General features: G+C 41.1%; 1 protein-coding gene across 1 annotated transcript in view; it reads left to right on the forward strand.

Annotated features, from left to right (window-relative positions):
• Positions 1–25,080, forward strand: part of Ccbe1 (collagen and calcium binding EGF domains 1) — a 234,281-nt gene that overhangs the window by 188,460 nt on the left and 20,741 nt on the right. The window contains exons 3-5 of the mRNA XM_028774239.1: positions 13,066–13,118; positions 21,623–21,757; positions 23,107–23,259. Coding sequence (XP_028630072.1) covers positions 13,066–13,118; positions 21,623–21,757; positions 23,107–23,259 — 341 coding nt within the window. The remainder of the gene's footprint in view (positions 1–13,065; positions 13,119–21,622; positions 21,758–23,106; positions 23,260–25,080) is intronic.

Here is a 25,080-nt window from a genome sequence, read left to right on the forward strand (position 1 = left end):
ATCTGGAAGAACAGCCAATACTCTTAACTGCTGAGCCATCTCTCCAATACCTACCCTTCAATTTTTGACTCTTATATTAAGTTGTTGGTTATAAAGTTCAGACTTTAAATTAAATAGATATCTGCCCCATGTGCAAGTGATTTAAAAGGAGAAGTATAGATTTGGGATAAAATTCTTCCTCCAATGACTTAGATCTGACTTAATATCAGGTGTATGTGAATATAGGAGATACTGTGTCACAATTACCTAGCCCACGAAAGAAGTTCTCTCATCTGTTCCTCTGTCTTTAATGGTAAGCGACACCTTTAGAATTCCTCATTTAATTCCCAAGTGACTAGCTTGTGGGCAGCAACTTGAATTAACAAATTGTATCTGCACATTCTTGTACTAAGATCTAAGATGGAAATGCACCATTTCTGTGAGGAAAGGAAAGATCAGAGCCCCATCAGGGCAGAGCATTCTCAGCTTTGGATAATTCACAAGGAAGGCTCCAGACATTGGCATGTCAAGGATATACAGTTCATAAGGTTCAAAGGCCCTAAGCAATTTGTTTCTGGAGCAAAATAAAGGCTACATATTCTTTGGGCACCTTTCTGATTACTAACCTTGCACATCAGTAGCCTTTCTCCCGTGGATCCAATTTGTTCTGTCACTTTGACTTTGAATGTGTGTTATGTTCCAGTAACCAAAACCAAAAATAATATCTTGAACAACATGTATTTTTTTCATCTCTTGCACAATACTGTCAGGTGTCCTTGGCTCTCTTGATTATCCAAGTGTCTTGGACTTGGCTTCCTTGAGTATTGATTTTCCTGTCACCCAATGTATTAGTTAATTCTCTCATTGCTGTAACAGGATGGATATCTGACAAGATCAGATCTGAGGGTACAGTACATCCTGGTAGAGAATCTGTGGTTAGGAACATTAGGTAGCTGGTCATATCATGTCCAGAGCCAGGAATCAGAGATTTAGGCACATTCTTTTCCCTTTTCTCTTAGTCTAGGATTACAACTCATGCCAGCAGCATTCAAAGGCGATCACATTTAGTTAAACCTTCCTGGAAATGTGGTCACACAGGGGTTCAGAGGCTTGGCTCAGAGGTGGTTCTAAGTCCTGTCAAGTTGACAAGATTAGCACTCACAGGTGATGCTGACTTCCCATTCTACCACCCCTCACCCACCTTGGGGGAAGCTGAGAAGGGAAGGGGGAGAACACATGCCTTTCCATTTAAGGATGCTACTTGGAAATCAAAAATTATTACGAACTCTAGCATACTGTTGGCCAAGTGTAAGTCACAACATCACCACAGGTAGGAAGAGAGGCTGGGAAACATGGCTTCCATCCAAGAATTTCCAAACTCAGTAGAAACTTGGGTTTCTGTGGCTGTAGAAAGGGGGCACAGTAGACTTGACCAGCTCTGAGCTCATAAATTAAGTGGAATCTATCAAGTTCTGTTTTCCCTTCCACTTAGCATAATTTCTTCAAGTTTTATCCATATTGTCATATGCTGGGATATCTTTGTTAAGACCGATTCTCACCCCATCTCTCTCTGTCTCTCTCTGTCAGTGTGTGTGTGTGTGTGTGTGTGAGAGAGAGAGAGAGAGAGAGAGAGACAGAGACAGAGACAGAGACAGAGACAGAGTATCTTGTTTATCTCCTATCAGTGGGCATTCAGGTCCCTATCTTTGGGACATTGAGACTGGCATTGCTGTGAGCACAGGTATGCAGTGTCTGTTTGGCCAAGTACTTTCTCTTCTCTTAAGAGGGGTCCTTAGAACACATGGTAACTCTGCTTACTTTTTGTTTTAGGAATCACTACAGCACTGTCCTCATTTGAACTTAAGCATGAGTAGTTGTTCACTCACTGGCAGGTTCATTATCATTCTTGTATGTTTGTTGTCAAGAATTAGTAATAACAAGCTTAAAATGTAGATGAGTAGATAAGTAGGTTGTGAGTGTTTCTTGGTTTTCTTCTGGGTTTATGCTTAACGATTGCAGTATGAAACACTAGACTATGACATTGGCTTGGGAATGGCACTCTCTGGTTAAGTCCTGTTAAAAGGCAGAGCCAAGTATGCCCAGATGGGAAGTGAATCATTTTATTTGCTTCTACTCTCAGGGCTTTGGTGTGAAAGGAATTGTAGTAGCTTGCACGAAGCTAAGCAAAGCCCAGTAAAGATTTTAACAGAAGGAAAAGGTTAAAAGGGAGAAGGAAAACATTCCTCACTTCAAGGAACTTTACAAAGAAATTCAGACTTTTAAAACATGGAGCCCTTAAAAAAAATGAGCCCCAAGGGACTCTCATCTGTGCACTCCCTGGCAAGAGGTTGTTTACACACTTTCTTCTCAGGAGAACTGCAGCCTGGTTGGCGTAGGGAACATAAATTGTGCTAACTCTCAGGTTTTGGTTTTGATGTGTTTTAGGTTTTTGTTTTGTTTGTTTGCTTGTTTTGTCTTGTTTTCGTTTTGTTTTGGGGGGTTCATCTGTCCTCATTTAGGACTGAGCAACTGTGAAGATGTCCTATCTCTGTTACCTTTTGAAGCCATTCCTTTGTGGCCAGTGCCTGGAAAGGAAGTTTTAGACTAAAGGAACTCTTTAACATTTGGGATTCCTGGGCCTGGACAGTAGTGTCACCTACCAATGACAGCTTCCACCAGGCTGTCTGGTTTACTGTCCCGGAGTCTGGAATTTCTGAGTGCAATTTTCCAAAATGAATACAATACTCACAGTGGTGGGAAAAGGGTATTCTGTGGACTGCCTGGAGCTTGAGAGGGAACAAGAATAAAACTTCTCAAAAGACTGTCAAGTGACCTTACCTGCCTTCCAGCCTCAATTTTCTTCAGTAGCTGGTGTGAGTCTTGTAAACCTTGCTAAGGTTCTACAGAATAGGAGAGGTTGTTTCTCTCTTGTAACCACATTTGAAAGCACATCTCCCTTTATCCCCTATCCTTTCATCAGTTAGACCCATTCATCCATCCTATGCTTTCAAGGGAAAGTGGTCCCCTAAGTCCTTGGGATACAGATTTGCAAGAGTGCTTTTCATTCTTATAATTTCGGGTGAATTTGTGACAGAGAGGGTGGATTAAAAAATCATACTTTGCTGCCTGAACGAAATCAGAAGTTTCTTCCTTTCTCCCATTCTATTTTGGTTTTGGATGAAGAAATAGAAATGGGAGAAAGGTCAGCACCAATATCCAGAGATACTCATTACCTGGGAGCCTGTTGGCTGTGCCGACCTGGAAATCAAGTAAGTGACCATCACTCTCTTTCCTCTCCTATCTCCAATTGCCCAGTCTCATCTCTAGTCCCATAGCAGATCATCAGAATGAGCCTGTCTTCCCTCTCTGCCTCCATTCCTTGGGGAATACAATCATATCATCTGATAATAACAGCCATCTAGGAAATCCAGAGTATCATAAGGACATGCTTTAAAATCCTGTAATTCTGTACTCCACCAAATTGAAAAACTTAAAAGCAGTAGGGAAATTTCTTGATATATATACTACCTACAAGGTTGAATAAAGATCAGGTAAGCAATTTAAACAGATTTATAACCCCCACTAAAACAGAAGCAATAATTAAGGGTCTACCAACCCCCCCCTAAAAAAAGCCCAGTGCCAATAGCATTCAGCTCAGAGTTCTTTCAGACTTTGAAAGAAGAGTTAATGCCAATAACTCTTAAATTATTCCACAAAGTAGAAAAAGAAGGAACATTGCTAATTCTTTTTATGAGACCACAATGACCCTGATACATTAACCACAGAAAGACCCAACAAAGAGAGGAAATTACAGAACAATTTTCTTTATTAACAAAGATGAAATCTCAATAAATAATTGGAAACCAAATCCAAAAACACATCAAAAGATCATCTACCATAATCAAATAGTCTTCATCTCAGAAATGAGAAGGGATCATTCAACATATGTAAATCTATAAGCCATACATATAAACACACTGAAAGACAAAACCACACAATCATCTCATTAGACTAAGAAAGAGCCTTTGATAAAATCCAACACTCCGTCATGATAAAAGCTGGAGAGACTAGGGTTACAAGGGACATACTTCAACATAATAAAGGCAGTTTATATCAAGCCCAGAGCCAACATCAATTTAAATGGAGAGAAACTCTAAGCAATCCCACTAAAATCAGGAACAAGTCAAGGATGTATACTCTCTCCATACCTATTTAATATAGTACATGAAGTTCTAATACAACTGAAGGAGATCAGGGGATACATATAGGAGTGGAAGAAATAAAAGTATTCTTATGTACAGATGATATGATTGTATTCATAAATGACCCCAAAAACTTCACTGGAAAGCTTCCACAGATGATACGCCCTTTTAGCAAAGAAGAAGGGTATAAAACTAAGACAGAAAAGCAGTAACATACTGTAAACAAATGATAAATAGACTGGAAACTCATGGAAACAACATCTTTCACAATAGCATCAAAGTAAACAAATAAACACAATACCATGGAGTAACTCTAACCAAGCAAGTGAAAGACATGTATGATAAAATCTTTAAGATATTAAATAGGAAATTGAAGAAGCTATCAGAAGATACATAATTAATCATACATGCTCATAGATGAATAGGATTAGTATAGTAAAAATGAAGATCCTACCAAAACCAATCAATATATTCAACGTAATCCCTATCAAAATTCCAACACAGTTCTTCACAGAACTTTCAGCGTCATATGAACACACACACACACACACACACACACACACACACACACACACACACACCAGGATAGCTAAAGCAATCCTGAATGATACAAGAACTGCTAGAGATTTCACCATCCCTGATCTCAAATTGTACTACAGAACAATAGTAATGAAAAGTAAATGGTATTAAAACATAAACAGTGAAGTGGATCAACAGAATATAATTATAGACCCAGACGTAAATCCATATACCTACACACACCTGTTTTCTTGATAAAAAAAAAAAGCCCAAAATACACACTGGAAAAAGACAGAAGCTTCAAAAAATGGTGCTGATCAAACTGGATGCCTGTATGTAGAAGAATGTAAATACATCCATACTTAATCACCCTGCACAAGACTCAACTCAGAATAAATCTAGGACCGCAGCATAAAACCAAATACACTGATCGGATAGAAGAGAAAGTAGGAAATAGTCTTGAAATTATTGGCACAGGAAAAGGCTTTCTGAACAAGACACTGATTTCACAGGTACTAAGAACAACAATTAATAAATGAGATCTTATACTTAATAGTGTCTGTATGGTAAAGGGCCTCATTGTTTGGACAAAGCAGCAGGCTACAGAGTGGGAAAAGATTTTTGCAACTACACTCCTGATAGAAGTTAATATCTAAAATATATAAGGTACTCAAGAAACTGAACATCAAGAAAATAACACAATTTAATAATGAAGTGTAAATCTAAACAGAATTTTCAAAAGAATAAATTCAAATGTCTGAGAAGTGCTCAAAGAAATGTTCATCATCCTTAGTCATCAGAGAAATGCTATTCAAAACTACTTTGAGATTCCATCTTACACCAGTCACAATGGCCAAGATTAATAAAACAAGGACAACTCAAGTTGGTGAGGATGTCGTGTAAGGGGAGCACACATCCATTGCTGGTAGGAATTCAGATTTGTACAACCAGTATAGAGATTGGTGTGGCAGTTCCTCAGGAAGCTGCAAATAGATCTACTTCAGGATCCCGCTGTACTACTTAGTCATGGAGACACTTACTCAAGCATATTCATTGCTGCTCTATTTATCATAGTCAGAAACTGGAATCAGCCTCCGTGTTCATCAACAAATGAATAGATAAAGAAAATGTGGTACATTTATATAATGGAATTTACATAGCTGTTAAAATTAATAGATAAAGAAAATGTGGTACATTTATATAATGGAATATTACATAGCTGTTAAAAAGGAAATTATGAAATTCACAGGTAAATGGAGATAAATGGATGGAGATAGAAAAAAATTACCCTGAGTGAGGTAACATAGACTCAGAAAGACAAATAGGATGTGCATTTGCTTATATGGGATGCTAACTGTTAAGTAATTGATAAGAAAACCATAATTTGTATAATCACAGAGGTTAGGCATAGAGTGAGGGACTGAAGGTAAAGGGATCTCCCTAGGAAGGGTAAATAAAATAGATAATTATGGATGTATGGGAGGAAGAGGATTTAATGAGATCAAATAGGGAGAAATAGGGAGAAGATGTAAGGGAGAAAATGCAGATGGGGAATGGAGAAGAACAGCTAAAATGGTGATCCATTTGAGGAGTTGTATGAAAACCTAATATACTCCTATAAAAACCTAATGTGTGTGTGTATGTGTGTGTATGTGTGTCTGTGTGTGTGTGTGCATGTGTGCGTGTACGTGTGTGTGGTGTGTGTATGTATGATGTGGTGTGTATGTGTATGTGTGCATGTGTTGTGTGTATGTGTATGTGTGCATGTGTGTGGTGTGTGTGTGCATGTGCGTGTGCATGGTATATGTGTGTGTGATGTGTATTGTGGTGTGTGTATGTGCATGTGTGTGTACATGTGCATGTGTGTGTGTGGTATGTGTGCATGATGTGGCGTGTGTGTGTGGTATGTATGCAGTGTGGTGTATATGCATGTACGTGTGTGTGTGTGTGTGTGTGTGTGTTTGTGTGTGTAGTATGTATATGTGGTGTGGTGTATGTGTTTGTGCTACTCTCCATGAACAGATAGAAAGTCCTTATTGCTAAAGGCAATAAGACAGTAACTACACAATTCATTGAACACAGAGAAGTTGAGCTGCCACCTACCTAAAACCTCCACCCTTACTGACTAGTGTTTGTGGTATGGGAAGGTACGCTCCATGCTACCACAGGAGAAAGGTAAATAACTACAAACCCTGTGATCTACAGTGGTGACCTGCCTGCATGATATACTAGTGCACTAATTGTGTGAGTGACCAACTACTATCTGATTTGAGTTAAGGCCCCCACTCTATGACATGGGACACATATCCAATGTTGCTTGTGTGGATTTGGGTGGATGGAAAAGTGGAGTAGACCCAAGAGGAGATGGGGGAGGGAAAACCATAGTCAGAATATATTGTCTGAAAGAAAATCTATTGAAAACAAAACATGGAAGAAAGATGAGTTTCAAGCAATTGAAATAATACAGCTGCAGCATAAACACTACTCTGCCCCCAAAGCCAGACCTGTGCTGGGCATATCCATGATACTGTCCATGATCTCTACAATGGTCCCTTGAGGCCAATAACATGTATTCATGTTTGTCCATGGGGAAGCTGAAACCCAGCAAGTGTAGAAGGCAGGCCTGAAGTCACATCCTTAACTCATTAAACAATAGAGCCAGAATGGTAAAGTCGGTTTCTCTGGACCTTCTGACCTGTTCTGCATCAGCTAAGAAGAGCCTGACTCTGAGGACTGTCAAATGCTATAAGAAAAAAAAAACACTAAAAAAACAAAAACAAAACACAAAAACAAAACAGTTCCCCCATTAAATAGAAAATCTGTACCTGGAATGTGAGTGAGCAGCTATGTAAGAGAAACCCCAAGCAAATCTTAGGGAAATTACAGTAAGGGTTTAAATATTTGTCTACTACCTTATTTGACCCTTCAAGGTTCTTTCTAGCCTTCTGTTTCTATAGGTTTTTTTTTTAAGTTCTAAGCTAATATAATGACTGGAAAATAGCCTGGTGGACTTATCTTCCTCTTGTATTTTCATTTTTCCCTTCTAAAATTGAGTACACACACACACACACACACACACACACACACACCTGACTGATGCACTATCTTTCTGGCTGTAGAGCCCTTATTTACAATTTTATCCTTGTGCTAACTCCCATGGACACCCAAGGGAACCAACCATCTTTAGGCCTTCTTGATTAGCAGATGTTGCCCTTGCTATGTAATAACAATCTAATCACCACTTCCCCTTGCCAAGAAATGAGAAAAGCATCCTCATTTGGAAACCCAGCTAAAACACATGAAGTGGATTAAGAAGGGCTGCCTCTCCAGAGTCCCTGCGAGTGTTCCTCATCGTAGTTTGTTTTTCTTAAAGATAAAAACTACACAGCAGTGTTTGGAGTTCAATCTAACAAGTACTTGGCTTGCATGACAAGATTTCACTTGGGCTATCTTAATTTTTTTACATGTAAATTGTGTTGTACAAAATCTTTTGGCATGGTGTGATGTACGTAGCCAGTGTTTATTTTCCTATGCTTGAGAATCGTTCATTTGTTTTTAAATGGCAATCTATGATTGGTGCATATTTAACATGCAACATAGTCATGTGTTCCCAGGAATTCTGGGGAAAGTAGGAACATGGCCTCACATCTGAGCACCTCTTCGCTGGAACAGAGAGCTGGGCTCAATGATGCAACAAAGCTCAAAGTACACATTAGTTCTTAATTAAGCTGGTATTTAAGTGGTATGTACCCAGCCTGAAACTCAGAACTTCTCTTGAGTCTTTTGCAACATACCAATTCACTCTGACTGTAATTTCATCTTGTAAAAAGTTATCCTAGACAAAGCTATGCACTACAGTGTGCATCCGTCACCTTAGCACTGCGGGGCAGAGACGTGAAGATGCCTGGAGATCGTCGGCCAGGCTGTCTGACCCAGACCGTGAGCTCCAAGATCAGTAAGACCCAACCTACTTAAAAAGTACATCTGTATGTAAGTAACATGGAGAGCAGTCAAGGAAGGCACTTGATGTTGTCTACGCTCCATGCATGCATGTGTATACACACGCACATGCACATACCAAACCTCATCCACCCATCCCCCGAATTTGCCTCAAAAGAAATAATGAAACCAGGAAAAAAGCTGCACAGTCCTGAACGTTTCAAATGCTCAAAGTGTGGACAGTACCCAAGAGTAACGTCTTGAACGAAGAGAGAGAATGAGGGAGATACCAGCATTATGAGATCCGTCGTATGTCTTAGGGCATGTTAGGAGCTGCACCTAAGCTGTAGCACTTACATAGAAGTAGAAAAAAAACCCTCATACTTGGATGATGTTAGATTTAAGTATCAAAAACACATGTTTTCCACCCAACTTTCTCATGGATCACTCTGCTTTTCCTCTCACAGCATTCTAAAGAATAGCTACAAGTGTCTCAGCAGGCCATAACTGTAAAGTTGTAATGAATTGTGCTATAAAGATGGTGTTCCTTTTGGCTGCAGGCAGCTTAGACTGTTTTCTAAACCATGGAAAACTAGGTTGCGTTTCAGTTCCATAGAAATTAAAGTCAAGGTGGACTCTCTGGTTATCACATAATGCTAATGTGTTCCACATGGGCTTCCCTTGGAGTGAGAGATTTTAGTTGGAGATGTTGGGAAATTATGCCTAATTATGTCACCCATACTGATACTATAAACTGCCACTGGAATACTTCTAGATCAGTGGCCATTTGCTGTTTATATAAATCCCTACTTCCCATAATGAAAGACAAGCAATGTAAACGCCTCTCATATATCCTACTTCATCATGGCAAGGGTTACCTTTTGAGTCAGTGGTCCTCAAACACTTCTGAGTCAATGGTCTTCTGCTGCTTGAGCCTTGGGGTACTCTATTGACCTTAATAGAACTGCTTAGATTGTGGGGAGAGGCCTATCCCAATCCTATTTAATAGCATTGTATTAAGGTAGGTGTTCAACCCTTCTCAGGGTCCCTCCCACAAAACAAGGAACATAGTCACATGACCTCAACTTGAAAAAAAGAAATGCCTACATATAGTGCCAAGCTCTCTATGCCTGGTTCTGACAGGAAGTGGTACATGCAATAGCTAGTCAATGGAAAAAATTGCTGGCTCACTCAGTGAATAGATTATTTTCTTCTAAAAATATGCTGAAGAGGGGGTCAAGTTCATCTACCTTGTGAGGACAAAAAAAAATATGGGTGGGGAGGGGAACAATTAATCTTTTTGCTCAAATCTGTTTCAAAAACATCCTGACACCACCATTTCTTTTCGTGTGTGTGTGTGTGTGTGTGTGTGTTTGTGTGTGTTGCCTGTATCTTTCTCTGTGCATCATGCAAATGCTTGGTGCCTTTGGAGGCCAGAAGAGCAGAAGAGGGCACTGGATTCCCTGAAACTGGAGGTATAGCTTGTTGTGAGTTGCTATGTGGATGCTGGGTATCAAACCCTGGTCCTCTGGAAGAGGTGTTCCTATTCTCTAGCCTAGCCATTTGTTTTCACAAGGATGGCTCACTGGCGTGCTTCTGAAGTGAGGCTGCCCCCATAGCTGGCCTCCCTGGGAGAGATGTTACAGGAGGAGATGAAATGAGGCACCACACCCAACCCATCTTCAGAGTCTCTTACAAATATGATTTTTGTATGACTCTTAATAAGTTTTACAAAGATTTACGGAGTAGGCACCTTGTAACATTCTTATATTTTTAGAAGAGATTACTGAAGTATCTCCTCCGAACAGTAATTCACTTGGCAGACAAGTCATGTTAGTTGAATCCTGCCAATATTATAGACTGTAGAACAATATTTTTCTTTTATATAAAATGGATTTTTTTCAAACAATATGTTCTGGTTATGATTTTCTCTCTGCCCGCTCCTCTCAGTTCCTACCTACCTCTCCCCCATCCATATCTATACCCCTTCTGTCTCTCCTTAGGAAACAAGCAAGCATCTAAAAATGATAATAAATTAAAATATGATTATATCAAAAACAAATTAGAAGAGGGCAAAACAACTAAACAAGAAAAGAAACTAAAGAAAACACATAAGAGATACATATAGATGTAAAGGCACACAGGTTTACACACTAAAGAATCCCATAAAAACCCCAAACCAGAAGCTATAATATACATGCAAATGAACTGTAAAGTTGTAAAAATAATTACTAACAACATAATGAGGCAAAGAACCTCCGTGGCGTTTGTTTTCTGTCAGCCATCTACTACTGGACATGGAGTCTACTCTTAAGACTTTGTTTTTCCAGAGAAAACTAATTTTTCACTTGCAAGCAGCTATAAGTTGAAGATAGCTTTTTGAGTTTGGGGTGTGGGCATAAGTCCATTTCTCTTTTCAGCTCTTGATCCCCATGTGGTTCAGTTCCATAAAGAGCCTGTGCAGGCTGCCGGGCCTCTGTGAGACAATATGTGCACCAAGCCTGTTAAGTCTAGAATTCTTGACTCCTTGGTGTCCTCTATTCCCTCTGGATCTTATACTCTTCCCACATCCTCTTTCACAGGGTTCCTTGAACCCTGAGGGGAAGGATTTGATGGAGACACCTGATTTAGAATTGAATGTTTCAAGGTCTCTCATTCTTTACGTATTATCTAATTGTAGGTTCTGTATTTGTTTCTATCTGCTTCAGGAAGAGGCTTCTCTGAGAGGGCTGGTAAAGGCACAGGTCTATGAGTATAACAGAACGTTGTTAGGAGTCAGTTTACTACTTTACTTAGCAGAACAGTAGTATTTGGTTTACCCCATATGTTCCTGGCCTATGTAGTTTCAGGTTCTTGGCCACAGACAGAGTGTGTGTCACAATAAATATCTATGCTATCACAGAGTGGGCCGTAAATCAAATATTGGTTGGTTACTCCCACAAGACTTTTGCCATTATTTTTAGCAATATCTACTGTAGACAGGTCACTATTGTAGAACGATGGTTTTTGTAGCTGTATTAATGGTGACCTTTCTCCTCTGGTAGCATGCAGAGTACCTTTTAGTACCATGAGCATTAGTCAATAGAGATAAAAGTTCTAAAAAGATATCAGTTGGACTTGTCTATGTTGAATGAGTTGTGTAGGTGTTGTTTTCAGTAATAGGGCCTTGCCATCAGTTTGTGGAGAGCAGTCGATAGCTTTGGCAATAGCCTGGGTTGTTCAGAGGTTCCCAGGGACTTCTTTAGCCAAAAACTCAATTAGATGTAACTCATTCCCAGTTCTCAGTACTGGGAGCTTCATTGGGTGAGGCGAAATGTCCAGTTGGGGATCAGTTTCTCTCAATATTTGGGGATTACATCCAAGTGAAAAATAGGTCAATGAGCTACTCAGAAAATTCCAGGCCCACCAGGACATGTACCGTTGGCCCCATCTAGACAGCTGGCAGGCAGTGTTGAAGGGCAGGAGGCTCCTCCTACTGTTGATGACATTTGTTTTCTTCTGGCAGTCTATCTTTGGAGTCTCAGAGCTGAATCACCAAGGCAGTGGCATAAACTGACCATTAAGTATTTCTACTACAGTTTTATTTTAATAATTAGAGACATTTTATAGTTTTATAATTTTGATTTTATATCATTATTATTATTTATTAGTAGTAGTATTAGAGAGGGGGAAAGAGAGGGCACATAATATATCACACACGTAGAGGTCGAAAGGCAACTTTCAGGAGGAGTCAATTCTCTCCTTCTCCAGTGGGATTCAGGAATTGAACTCAGATCATCAGGCTTGTGTATCAAAAATTGTAACCCACTGAGCCATCTGGTCAGCCTTAGAATCTCCAATCATAAGAGTTTCTATTTCTTTGCTAATTTTTTTAAATTGATTACAAGTGTATTTTTCTTTATGTCTTTTAACCATAAATAAGGAGCTACTTTGAAGTCTGACTGTTCTGACATCTGGGAGTTGAGTCCCTGATGGTCTCTTCAGGGGGGTTCACATTCGAACAAGCATCTAATAGCAACCCTGCATCTTGTACTCATTTAGAATGTAGATACTTTCCTTGAGCAGATGGCTTATTTGATTAGATGTAAAGTGGAAAAGTGGCCATGGTAAGTGATAGCTCAGGATTCATCTAATCTTGTCTGTGGTCCTTCCTTTATACACTAAAACTATATTGTCCTCCAGAGGCAATTAATCTACTTTGTGGGACCCAGGGGGTTGGTTTTATATATTATGTGGTAGATCCTGGTATTTGGAAGATGTGGTCAACTTATTTTAATATTTTTCTTTTTAACCTCAGATTACATTAAAAATCCTCCACCTCAATATCTTTTTTTGCACATGTTATTTTATACAATATCTGTAACTATAAATAACTTTATTTTTAATCTAACATCACATCTAAGATGCTTTTTTGTTTGTCTCTTAGGAAAAAATGCTGCAAAGGATATAAATTTGTTCTTGGACAGTGTATTCCAGAAGGTATGTAATTTAATAGATGATTTCATCTTCCCTTTCCATGACTAATTACTGGAGCCTACAAAGTTTGTGTGCACATGGGATGTGTTAGCTATATGTACATTATGTGTGCCTAGTTATGGATGTGATTGTAATTCTCCTTTTTGATGATTGAATTCTTTGTGGTGTGCTCTGTGTGAGTCACAGACATGCTTAGATTTTGGTCCATGCTTAGCAAGCTGAAAACTCTTCTCAGGCATTACATGCACTAGTTGTAACATGCTCCTCTTCCTGAACTCTCTACCTACTCTCGTGCAGGAAACTTCAACTCCTGTAGATGATTTCTGATAGTGTCAACCAAATACACAGCCCAGCCTTAAAATTAGAAAGGTTGTAGGCATGGACTGATCCTCTGGCCATATGCTTCAAAGTAAAAGGACAGCAGGTGGATTGCATTGAACACTATGAACAGGTTTTAATTATGCTTTTGTATGCTATTTAATAGAATTTGGACGAATTACTTTCTAAGTGTTGGACGAATTACTTTCTAAGTGTTGGATTTTACAGTCAGGTTTTGCTATCAAGTCATACAAGCATCTGAAGAATTTTGCCATATTTATAGGACTTAATTCAGGGGCTGATTATTATAAAGTACTTGATGAGTGGTGGTTACTGTTGCCATTATTACAAATGTCAATAGGTACCACAAAGACATTAATATAAAGACACTCACAGCAGGCACAACACAGAGCATCAGTGGACAGAGAAAGGCTCAAGATAGAGAGACTTGAGTCGAGTCATCAATCAAGGAAAGCTGCCCAGGGCATAGGTAGGAGAGGAGTACTACAAAATATTCCAGACAAGGTATTGACATGGAAGACTGTCTGAAGAGCTAGGGTTCATGTTCTTGTGCTGGGGTGGGAACAGAGAGTAGGATATATGAATTAGCTTTCTTCATTGTTGCCCTAGAATCTGTGTCTCTTTTAGAGCAGTGGTTCTCAACCTTCCTAATACTCCAATCCTTTAATACAGTTCATCAAATTGTAGTGACCTCCAACCATAAAATTATTTTCATTAGCTATTTCATAACTGCAATTTTGCTACTGTTATGGATTGCAATGTAAATATCTGATAAGAGTTATTCAACCCCCAAAGGGATTGTGACCCACAGGTTGAGAACCACTGCTCTAGGACCCTAGGAACCCAGACAAGCTAACTCTGTTGCTTTATCTTGTGGGGCAAAATGTCTCCATCATCTTGAATCAGTTGACTCTCCCTGTTTACTGCTTTCTTGTACAGAAGGAAGAATTTGCTAAACCATAAGTGTACTCATTGGGAGGCTGTTAGGAGATAGATCCACACGTGATTTCTCATGTCTAGGTCTCTCTGAGCTGAACGGCTCTGTTCTGGTTGATTCTGTGTGTGAGAACCAGGTAGGAGGAAAAGCCAAGTAAGTCAGAAGATTTCCATCAAACCACAGCTCTTCTCGGTCACCAGCTGTATCATTTACGTTGCAACTTGGCAAATAGCAAAGGAAATTATGTATAGGCCTGTCAACTTAAGATCGTAAATAAAGATTATGTTCAACCTAATTAAAAACATATGGATACTATAGAGTTGGCATTTCTTTAAATGATAGGCATTGAAGTTTCAAATGCCTTGGCCAAAATCTAGCCTCCCTCACCTTAAAGACAACAGCACCCATGACTGGTAACACCAAGAACAGCAAGCATATTGCCAGGGAAAGTAGGCCACAATATTGTTGTATGCAACTAACTCTTTGTTCTATTGCTTTCCATCAGAATAGCATTTAATGTTTATTTATTTTAATCTACAGGAATAAACTGATTATTTGTGTCCTTTACTAATGACATCATTTGTAAAGAGGTTTCTATCACTCAAGAATGAAAAGAAAGAACTGAGGGCACAGCCTGTTGTCCCAGCACTTGGGAGATAAGGGCAGGGAGGGTCAAGAGGTTAAAGCTCAGGGGCTGGAGAGGTGGGTCAGCAGTTAAAAGTGTGGACGACTTTTTCAGGGAACTGGAATTCTATTGCAAGCAACCACATCAAACATCTCATAGCCACCAGTCACTCTAACTGCAAGGGATCTAATGTCCCTTATTGACCCCGGTGGACACCTGAATACATGTGCCCATTCCCCATGCAAACACATATGTAATACATAATTAGAAAACAAATGAAATTGAATCTTCTATTTTAAAAAGAACTCCAGGCAAACCTGGGCTATAGAATGGGCTCCAGGATAGTCTAGATGACAAAGAGAGACCATGACTCAAAAACAGATGGAGAACTGATAAGCAATGCAAAGGACACAGACAGGACTTTAGATTAGACACAGATCTAATCAGTGGTACATATTCACACTGGTGCGTGGGAGAGAGAGATTGTAAGTAAGATGTATCCTGTAAGACTGACTCATAAGCATGTGGAGATGCAAGCCCAAATGTCAAATGAGGTCACTTGGTTCACATAATGGTTTAAATCCAAAGACAAGTTATTAGCAGCATCCCTGTTCAATGAGATTGGTCACCCTTCCAACAGCTGAGCAAGGCTGGCCTTCACCATGGAGTATAATCTGATTTATTCAAAGTTGACTAAGTTTACATGTTAAACCTCATCCTAAAATTACACACAAAAAAGTGAGCCGGACATGGAGGTCGGGGCAAAAGGATTGCCTCACGGCACCTGGGCTACACAGTGAATTCCTGAGCTATAGTGTCAAACCCTATCTCAAAATCGAAGCAGTCCACACGGAAACATCTTAGAATAAATATTTGACTGAGTATTTGTATGTCTGATCTTCAAGTAACTGGGCCATGACACAATGATAACTGTGCAAAAACAGCCTAAACATGTCCCCGAGGAGGCTACAAAATGATGCTAAAATTTCTCCCTGACATTCTAGAATATAAACAATATGGTGTTAAAATGAGTAGTACTTAAATGCTATGCTATAGTGTGAAGTTAACCCATCTCATGAGCCACGATATGAAAGGGAATAAAGACAACAGCATATAGATGCTTAAGGATATTCATGAGAGAAGAAACCTTATTTTCATTATTGTCCCCATGGTCATACCTCCCTCACCTTTCATTCCTATTGCATTTAGCTTCATAAATGCCCCGCCTCACCAATCACAGTCCTCATTACATGATCAGGTGCTCCCAATCCTCACTCCTACTGCATCTAAAATATTGATCCTACCTGAATCGACATAGTCTTCTGTTGGCTTTAGTCTCTGGTCATGGTATTGATAACACTATGAGATAGATAATCAAGGACCCTTATAGTTCACACATGTTTGCTTAGCTTATTTCAGAATAGCAGAGCAATTTCCACTTTGTGTTTAGAATCAGTTGTCTGTGGGTACAGTGACTTCTTTCTTTGCCTGGGACATAGGCATGAGGAAGCCAGTGCTCCAGCAGGAAATCAGTGGAATCTCTCTTCTTTTTCCTAGAAGGAGCATGCTCTGTTTGGAGCTGAGGTAGCTAGGCTGGCAGAGCATAAAGCCACAGAAACACCAGCTCTAAGATCACAGAGAGAGTGCTTGAGTTAGGTAGATAGGTGAGTATTCAGTAAAGATGGCAGACTGTGTTAGTGCATCAGCTCGCTTTCTTTGTGTTTCTAGGATGAGATTAACCTTTGAGTCAGTCAAATTTGAATAAAGTAGATTATATTCTTGGCGTAAGTTGGCTTCATACAACTTAGTAAAGCTTAATCTCCTGTAATGAAGGGAGAACACCACCAGCTCATGGAGAACTGCATACTGGAAACTGACTTACAATACATACGTCCTCTTGAGGGACTTCCTACCAGAGCAAATATTTGGGTACTGTGACTCCTCTGAGCTCACTTCCAAATTAACTGTCCCACAGATAGCAAAAAGAGACTAGAATTTCTAAGCAAGCCTGCTGATGATGGAAAATGAAGATGTTAGGCTGCTTCCTACTGTCCAGGACAGTGAGCTACAGCACACCTACAGGTGGGTTAATCTGACCACCTTACTCTGGAAATGAAGTTTTGTTGAAACCCAGATCTTGTCATCCTCTTAAGCACTGCCTGGGGCCTCTTTACATGGCATCAGTAAGGCTGAGTGGCTGCAATACAGGACTGCAAACCCAGGTCTGCCCCTGCCGAGAAAATACTCGCTGACTTCTAGTCTGAGATATTAGGATGATTGGGTGGATTCATCCCTGCTAAGCTGTTATGAAGTGAGCATCAGCTGGAGAGAGAACCACACTGTTGATTCCAGGGGACATCATCCCTGACAGGTAGCCAAACAGTGGTAAGAACTGAGAAAGAGAAGCTAGAAAAGTAGGGATAACTTTTTCCTCTCCAGACACTGTCCTTCAAGTGGCATTTCACCTCACTATGAGATGACGGTGATGTGAGGATTTGTAGTTTTGTTATCCGTATTTTATAAGAGAGGAGATGGGAACTTCAAGACCTCAAGATCAAGCTGGAAAAAGTGATGCAATGCTTGGAATCCCAGCACTGGGGAGGCTGGGATGGAAAAAAACAACCCCAAGCTAAGGCTAGCCTAGGCTACATACCAAGACCCTATCTTAAAACAACAAAAGCCATAAGAACACTCTGCAAGTGTTCAAGTTAGGCATGTGAAGGGAAGGTGACAGAACGTCTGAGTGGAAGAGAAGAGCATTGTGGGTCTTGATGAGACAGACTAGGCTAAGTTGAGGGCTAAGAAAGACGTGGCATTGGCAATGTCACTTGGAAGCTGTTTAGAATATCAACTGTATGGCACTGAGATAAGTCTGAAGGAGCTGGCTGGACTTAACTGGAGGCAAAACTTGTGTGATGAAGAGTTGTGACTGTAACACAGGACAAAGAAAGGGAAGTAATAATGTCTAAGCCATGGTGGTGCACACCTTTAATTCCAGCACCCAGGAGGCAGAAGCAGGCAGATATCTGTGAGTTCAAGGCCAGCATGATCTACAAAGTAAGGATATTCAGGGCCACACAAAGGAACCCCATCTTGAAAAACAAAACAAAAACCGCCAAACAAACTCATAAATGTCTCTGGAATTTGGAAGTCCCAAAGGCTATAATGCCAGACCCCAAATACAATGAGATGTTCTGGGCCAGCCATACTTCATATGTCAGAGTTTTTTGGACTGGGAAGTATTTGCCTAGACCTTGCTTTTTGAGCATCCCTAATCTGGAAATATGAAAGGCTCCAAAATCCAAATCATCATGCCACTCAGAATGAAGCTTTCAAATTAGGGAGCCTTTACATATACAAAAATCTGGATTAGTTGAGCAAGGGTTGACCTTCACAGAGCTTAGCCTTTTCAAGGATGGCCTGGCAGTGTTATGTGCAGTGGATTTAAAGGTGAAGAATCTTGGTTAAGAAGCTGTTTACACCAGAGACGCTGAGTCTGAATTAGAATAATGCCAAGAGAAACAGAGCTGAGATGATAGAAGGTAGATAAAATTTAAAGATAGAAGCTGCGTGACTGAGAGTGGGTGGGCTCTGAAAAACAAGCATCGAAAATAAAAGGACTGAATAAATTCATTGCCTTTGCTCCCTTTGGAAACCTACAAAGTGGAAAAGACATAAATCCACAAAATCAAAAGGAATGGAAGAGCAGATATCAGCAACAAAATGTTGGAAGCTAGAGAACAGACCTGGGGTGGGAAAAAAAGCTTAGCAAAATGGGAAAAATAAAGCCTTAACATGCACTAGGCAAGGCTAAGGACAACTGACTTCATACCAAAACAGGGAGTCAAGAGCACTACAAAAGCCATGAGAACAAGCCCCGGTAGGCAGTACTCCATGGCCACTGCATCGGCTCTGTCTCCTAGTCCCTGCCCTGCTTGAGTTTCTACCCTGACATCTCTCAGTGGTGGACAGTGATCTGAAACTATAAGATGACATAAACCCTTTTCTATCAAAAAAAAAATCATAACCAAGACAGAAGGGGCTGGGGCGTGACTCAGTTGATAAATTACTTAGGGTACAAGCGTGAGAGCCTGTGTTCAGATTCCCAATCCTCACATTAAAATGCCAGGTGATATGTCTGTAACTCTAGAATTTTCAGGGACAGAGGTAAGTGGAATCCTGGGACTCACTGGCCAGCAAGTCTTTCAGATTTGGGGAGCCCTCCCAGTTTCAGTGAAAGACCCTTCTCAATAAGCAAGGGAGAGCATGTCCAAGAAAGATGCGCAACATTGGCCATTGACCCCCATATGTACACACAAACACACAAACAAAAAATGAGATGAATTAGCTAAAAGTTAAAGAGGTTGCCCTCCCAGATCTTGCTCTGTATCAGACAGATAGAACACTGACCCTGACATGACAAGGCACAGAAAGCCCAAGGTAGTTCTGAGAAGGTGAAGCCCAGGTTTCAAAAGCAGATGACAATATTAATCTAAAACTTAAAACAGGGGCATTCAGCTCATGTTCGTGTATTGCCTGTTCAAATACTCAGCCTGGATCTCTGTTCCTTTGAGATCTAGTGACTTATTCTAAGGCAAATATTTGAAGTATTACATGCTATTACATGACATCAAGAGTAGCCACAACTAAGACAATATCTTTGGATGAATCCTAGAACCTCTGGGGCACTAGCCAGTCAGGACTGTTGCTCTGAACTCAAAGAACATGACCCATGGATCTTGAGCCCACACTTTGGGGGATAGCTGGTGCTGGTGACTACCAAAATAAAAGTGGCCATAGACCCAAGATAAAAACATAGCCCACAGAAAAGAAGGTAAGGCAGTCTTGAAACTAATAGCAACCCCCAGAACACAGGGTTATCTTAGGGTTATCTTAACTCTGGGAAACCCAAAAACATAGGGTTATCTAGGGCAATCTTAATTCTTGGGAAGTAAAATGGGGTCTCCCAAAGATAAATGGTCATAGTTCATGTCTAACCTCAGCAGAGAACAGCTCTCATATTGTTAGTATTGTACAAACACTAATATCTCACTCAACTAAAATTCCAAATAAATCACTGACAAGATGGAGAGACTGAGAAGTGTGTTATCCAAGGGGTGCCGGGAGATGATCAAGAAGCCAAACACACCTCTTGCGTGACTGGAAATCAGCAGGGAGTACTTAAAGGAAAGAAGTGATGTAAGCCAGTCATTGCAGATGCAGAGGTGAATGTGAGAAATACGACTCACTGGAAGGGGCAGAAGCAACAGCCCAGGGAAGCAGGAATAGAAGGGGACACTGGCACAGTGGCTTCTCACACCAAGCCTTGCTGGGTACCACAGTTAGCACAAGTTCTTTAGGCAGGCAATCTTGTCTTTCCTCCTCTCTGTGGTTGCTGCCCAATGATGGTAACCACTGGTTGGAGAGGTTGGCTCACCAGTCGTCCTGAGACCATGCTCTCAAGCCAAAGGAACCTAGAATTTCTTTGAGAAAATTTGATATAACCAAAGAGTATGCAAGGCTGGTCATCATCTATGCAGGCAGAACAGACCTGGACTCTTACCTGTGGGGAGGAGTGCTCAGAAAGGACAGCTTCAGGTCATCATGAGACTGGCATGTCACACTAACCCTGCCTGTATCAGGAGATGACAAGCCCACCTGCTTTATATAGAGCAGAGCAGAGCAGAGCAGAGCCAGGCTCTCTCTGTATCCAAGGAGACTGCATCTGTCAGCACAGGAGGAGAGCAGAGGTGATTAATGAGATGTTGAGTCTTGGCTGGGAGCAAATGCTGAGCCTGAGCTACTGACTTAGAGCCAAAGGCCCTTCAAGAGATGCATTAAACACCAGTTCATCAGTTCCCAGAGGAGCATATACCCTAATTCCTCGGGTAATAGAGAACTTACTCTAATTTACACAGGCTTCAGGCTGATAAGACATCTGTAGCCATTCAAATGTGTCCAAGTCCTCTTCTCAGAGTGCAGGACCAACCCTCCTGTGAGTACCCCTGTAACATTTGCTTGTCCAAACACAAGATCTGAGAAGTCTCCACAACTCCAAAGTGTCCCTGCTACTTCTCAGAGCCTGCCTGACCCCAAGCTCTGCCTCTCACACCGTTTAACACTCAACCGTCACCAGCTCTGGCCTGTCTTTACCTTCTGCTGGAAGGTGTACACTCTATGTAACATTTGGAGGAAAAGGCAAAACAGGTCTCATGGATGCTGCAGTACAGAGATGCTGTAGCACAGGGATGCTTCAGCACAGAGATGCTGTAGCACAGGGATGCTGCAGCACAGAGATGCTGTAGCACAGGGATGCTTCAGCATGGAGATGCTGCTGCACTCTGGATAGTGATGCAAATAGGATGAGGAGGTGACTTAGGGAAGAAAATTGTAGCAACGTTCACAGTTAGTTATGGAGAGGCTGTGCATTAAATCATCCACTGTGGCTCTATCGGTAGCATTAAAAGCATTAATAGCCCTCTCTAAAAGTAGCCAGTCACACTTCACAGTTAACCCACACCAAAGAGCAGCCCTCAAAGTCTGTTCCAGGCTATGGCTGGGTCACCCACCTCATGCTGAGATTGATGTGAGTCTCTTCTCTTCCAGATTATGACATTTGTGCCCAAGCTCCGTGTGAACAGCAGTGTACGGATAACTTCGGCCGTGTACTATGTACATGCTACCCAGGATACCGATATGACCGTGAGAGACACCAAAAGCGGGAGAAGCCGTACTGCCTGGGTGCGTAGGAAATGCATTTCCAGCTCCCAGGGGCATGTTCCTTGTTGGATTTGCTGCAGCAGCAGCAGGGCCAGCTCAGAGGAGCCACTCTAATGTGTGATTCCTCCCCTGAAGTCCTTGTACTTGTGGGATGGAGGGTTGTTTGGCTTTAGCCTGTGGATCACCCAATGGCTTTCTTTCATCATGTTTATCAAAACAAATTCTGTACAAGGATGCCTTTGGGAGCTAGAGCTAGAGGGACAGAGGAGAGATTAAGACCTAGAGACAAGGGACAATGTCCTACATAAACTAGAATGGTGTAAGACAGAAAATGAAAGATCAGAAGCCAAGAATCAATCCAACACTCAAGAGATGGAGGCAGGCAGATCTCCCTGAGTTCAAGACCAGCCTAGTCTACATATTGAGTTCCAGGACAACTAAGTTTACACAGAGAGACCTTGATAAAAAAAAAAAATCAGAAACATAAAATCAGTCCCAAGGACATTTCCATGTAGACTTCAGCTAGGACCTCCAGCCTCTAGGTGACAGGGTGTATTGCCATTACCACACTCTCCTTGGTACCCTCGGCTCCTATCAAGAGCTAGGTCTTTGGCAGCTTGCCCAGGGAACAGTTGGGAAGCTGTCAATTGCCTGAAGCTCAGGGCTGCGCTCTGCCTTCCATGTGTGGAGTCTGTGCTTGGGTCGTGGATCCCGTCCACAACAGCCAGGTGTCTCCATCCAGTGGTCAGGAAGTTGAAGGCAGCCTTCCCCTTTTCTCTATGGTGAGAAACATTTTTGATTCCACCCCATGCCACAAGGAAGTGAGAGACAAAGCCCATGCTGACTCTATCGTGGTCCCTTTTTTGATGATCTCATGGTTCATTTCCACAGATCACCAGAGGTCAGCTTGGGTCAATATGGAGTAGGGACCGCCTAGAGAAAACTCTCTCCATGAGGCCCATCTGACTATTTACTTTTGTTAGAAGTAGCTGTTTTCAGTTACTATCATACCTCTTAACTGGGAAAAGACCTTTCCTAAGTGACCTTTGGGTCACCACCATGCTGTTTGAAACTTCCCATTAAAAAGGGAAACTATAGCCACCAACCATCCTGTGAGAAGTCAGCCATGTTGCTGGTCATCTTCCACAAAGCCCTGGGGAGTGCTTAGGGCTGGCCTCATTGTCACACTCTGCAGGTGAGTGAGACTCTGAGGCACTAAGCCACATGACAGACAGGAGTGCCACTACTCTAGACTTTATCTACACTGCTCTGGTCCAGTTCTAGAAGTTTCTCCTGTTCATACCAATAGAGGGACCAGAGTAATGTTGGATGCTGTGTTGAAATTATGCTATGCATTTGGTTCAAACCAGATATTGATGAATGTGCCACCAGCAACACCACTCTGTGTGCACATACCTGCATCAACACCATGGGCAGCTATCACTGTGAGTGTCGGGAGGGCTACATCCTTGAGGATGATGGGAGGACCTGCACGAGGGGAGACAAATACCCCAACGACACTGGTGAGCAGAACAAGTGTAATACCTCTAACTGTGTGCATGCTTCTATTAGACATTATATAGAATATCAGTTTAGGAATTATATATAGATAAAATTATGTCTTATATATTTCTATAATTTTATATTCTATAAATGTGCTTATATGTATAATATATATTATATATCTCTATATAGTGATATTTTATATAATATATTATATACAATATATACATACTGTTACATATAAAATACAATTAGGTATAATCTATAATTCATATTATATAAATATACTTTATATAGTAAATGTTATTTTTAATGTTGTATATGTATTATTTATCCAATTTTATGCATTTATATGTTGTATACATTATAACATAACATGTAAATTATAAGTACTTGCGAGCCCAACACTCCTTGGGGGACTCTGTGCAAGATGGGACACTTAAAAGTGGGACCTAGGTGCAAACCAAAGACAAAACTCATTCTACAGAGAGCAGATGGGACCAGGGTCCATGTCAGCTGTTGCAAGCTGGCATATGCTGGAGGAAGGTAGCATACCTCTGGCTGTGTGTCTCCAAGAATCTAGAATAAACAGGAAAGGAGCCAGATGTACTATGTTCTGTCAAAGAAAATGTGCTGAAATATGTATTTGTATAATTTCCACATATGGCCCCAGTCTATTTCAGCACAAGTCAAAATGCAGTCTATATCAGGTGCCCATCTGTCAACTAGTTGTTTGGTTCCTGATCAGATAAAAACAGAAAATGAGAGTACATATAAATTATTACACCAATTTGAGAGAGGACACTAATTTAAATTCCAAATTTTATACTTGCATTTCACATACAATCTGTCAAATAACTAACTCATTTTGTATCAGTTCACAGTCAGCTACACAATTTCTACCAGCTGGGGCTTCGGCATGGCTCTGTAAGGCTGCTGGACATCAACACAGCAGCCGAATTCAGCCAAGATGGCTGGTCACTGGAGCCTAGGATCAGCCTATGTGTGGGTTACTTCTTTGAATCTGGAGGAAAAAAAGAAAGAATAAAGCAAAAGAAGAAGAAAGAGAAAAGGAAGAAAGAAAGGAATTCCTAGATTGGTGGGCAAATGCTTATAACATTCACTTGCAAAGTAACTCTGATACTTCTGCCAAGTGCCAAGCTAGTCATTAAAGTTTAGAATGCTAGCCTTTGGAGATGAATGCCAATCACTCTCCAGCTGGAATGAACTTTGGGGCAAAATCATCTTCGCTACCAGTGTTGGCCAGACAAGTTCCCTGCAGAGAAGTCCTTAGCCATTTAGAGGACCGGAGATTGAGTTCTGTGCCATTATGAACACGCATGTTTGCGTTCATGCCTCTGTGTGTGTGTGTGTGTGTGTGTGTGTGGTGTGTGTGTGTGTGTGTGTGCACAAGCAGTCAAAGTAGGTTAGAGGGCCTGAGCCATCCCTGGGAAGGGAGGAGGCTCCTGGGGCAAATCACATGTGCAAAGATGTGCAGGGAGATGAGAAAACCAGAAACATCTGGACATTCACAAGATGGAGCCTCAGCTTCAAAAAGGGCCAGGAGGCAGCAAACAGCTGGAGACCAGCTGCCTCACAAGGAACAACTACAAAGGCAGATTCTGAAGGGCAGCTAGGTTGAGTCATGGAGAAGCCACCATATGCAAAATGTAAATGCAAACTAGCTCCTCAGAGCCAGTTCAGAACAGGCTCCTGTGCATGAGCTAGAGGGACTAAGCATGGGGACACCTTTGTAACTCTGAATCATGTGGAGCCTAGCCATCGAGAGGGCTCCACAGACCAAGGGACAACAATCTTTTGAGGAACAACGTTTAATTGAG

Source organism: Grammomys surdaster, unplaced genomic scaffold (genome assembly GCF_004785775.1).
Source record: "Grammomys surdaster isolate TR1022 unplaced genomic scaffold, NIH_TR_1.0 239, whole genome shotgun sequence".
NCBI lineage: Eukaryota > Metazoa > Chordata > Mammalia > Rodentia > Muridae > Grammomys > Grammomys surdaster.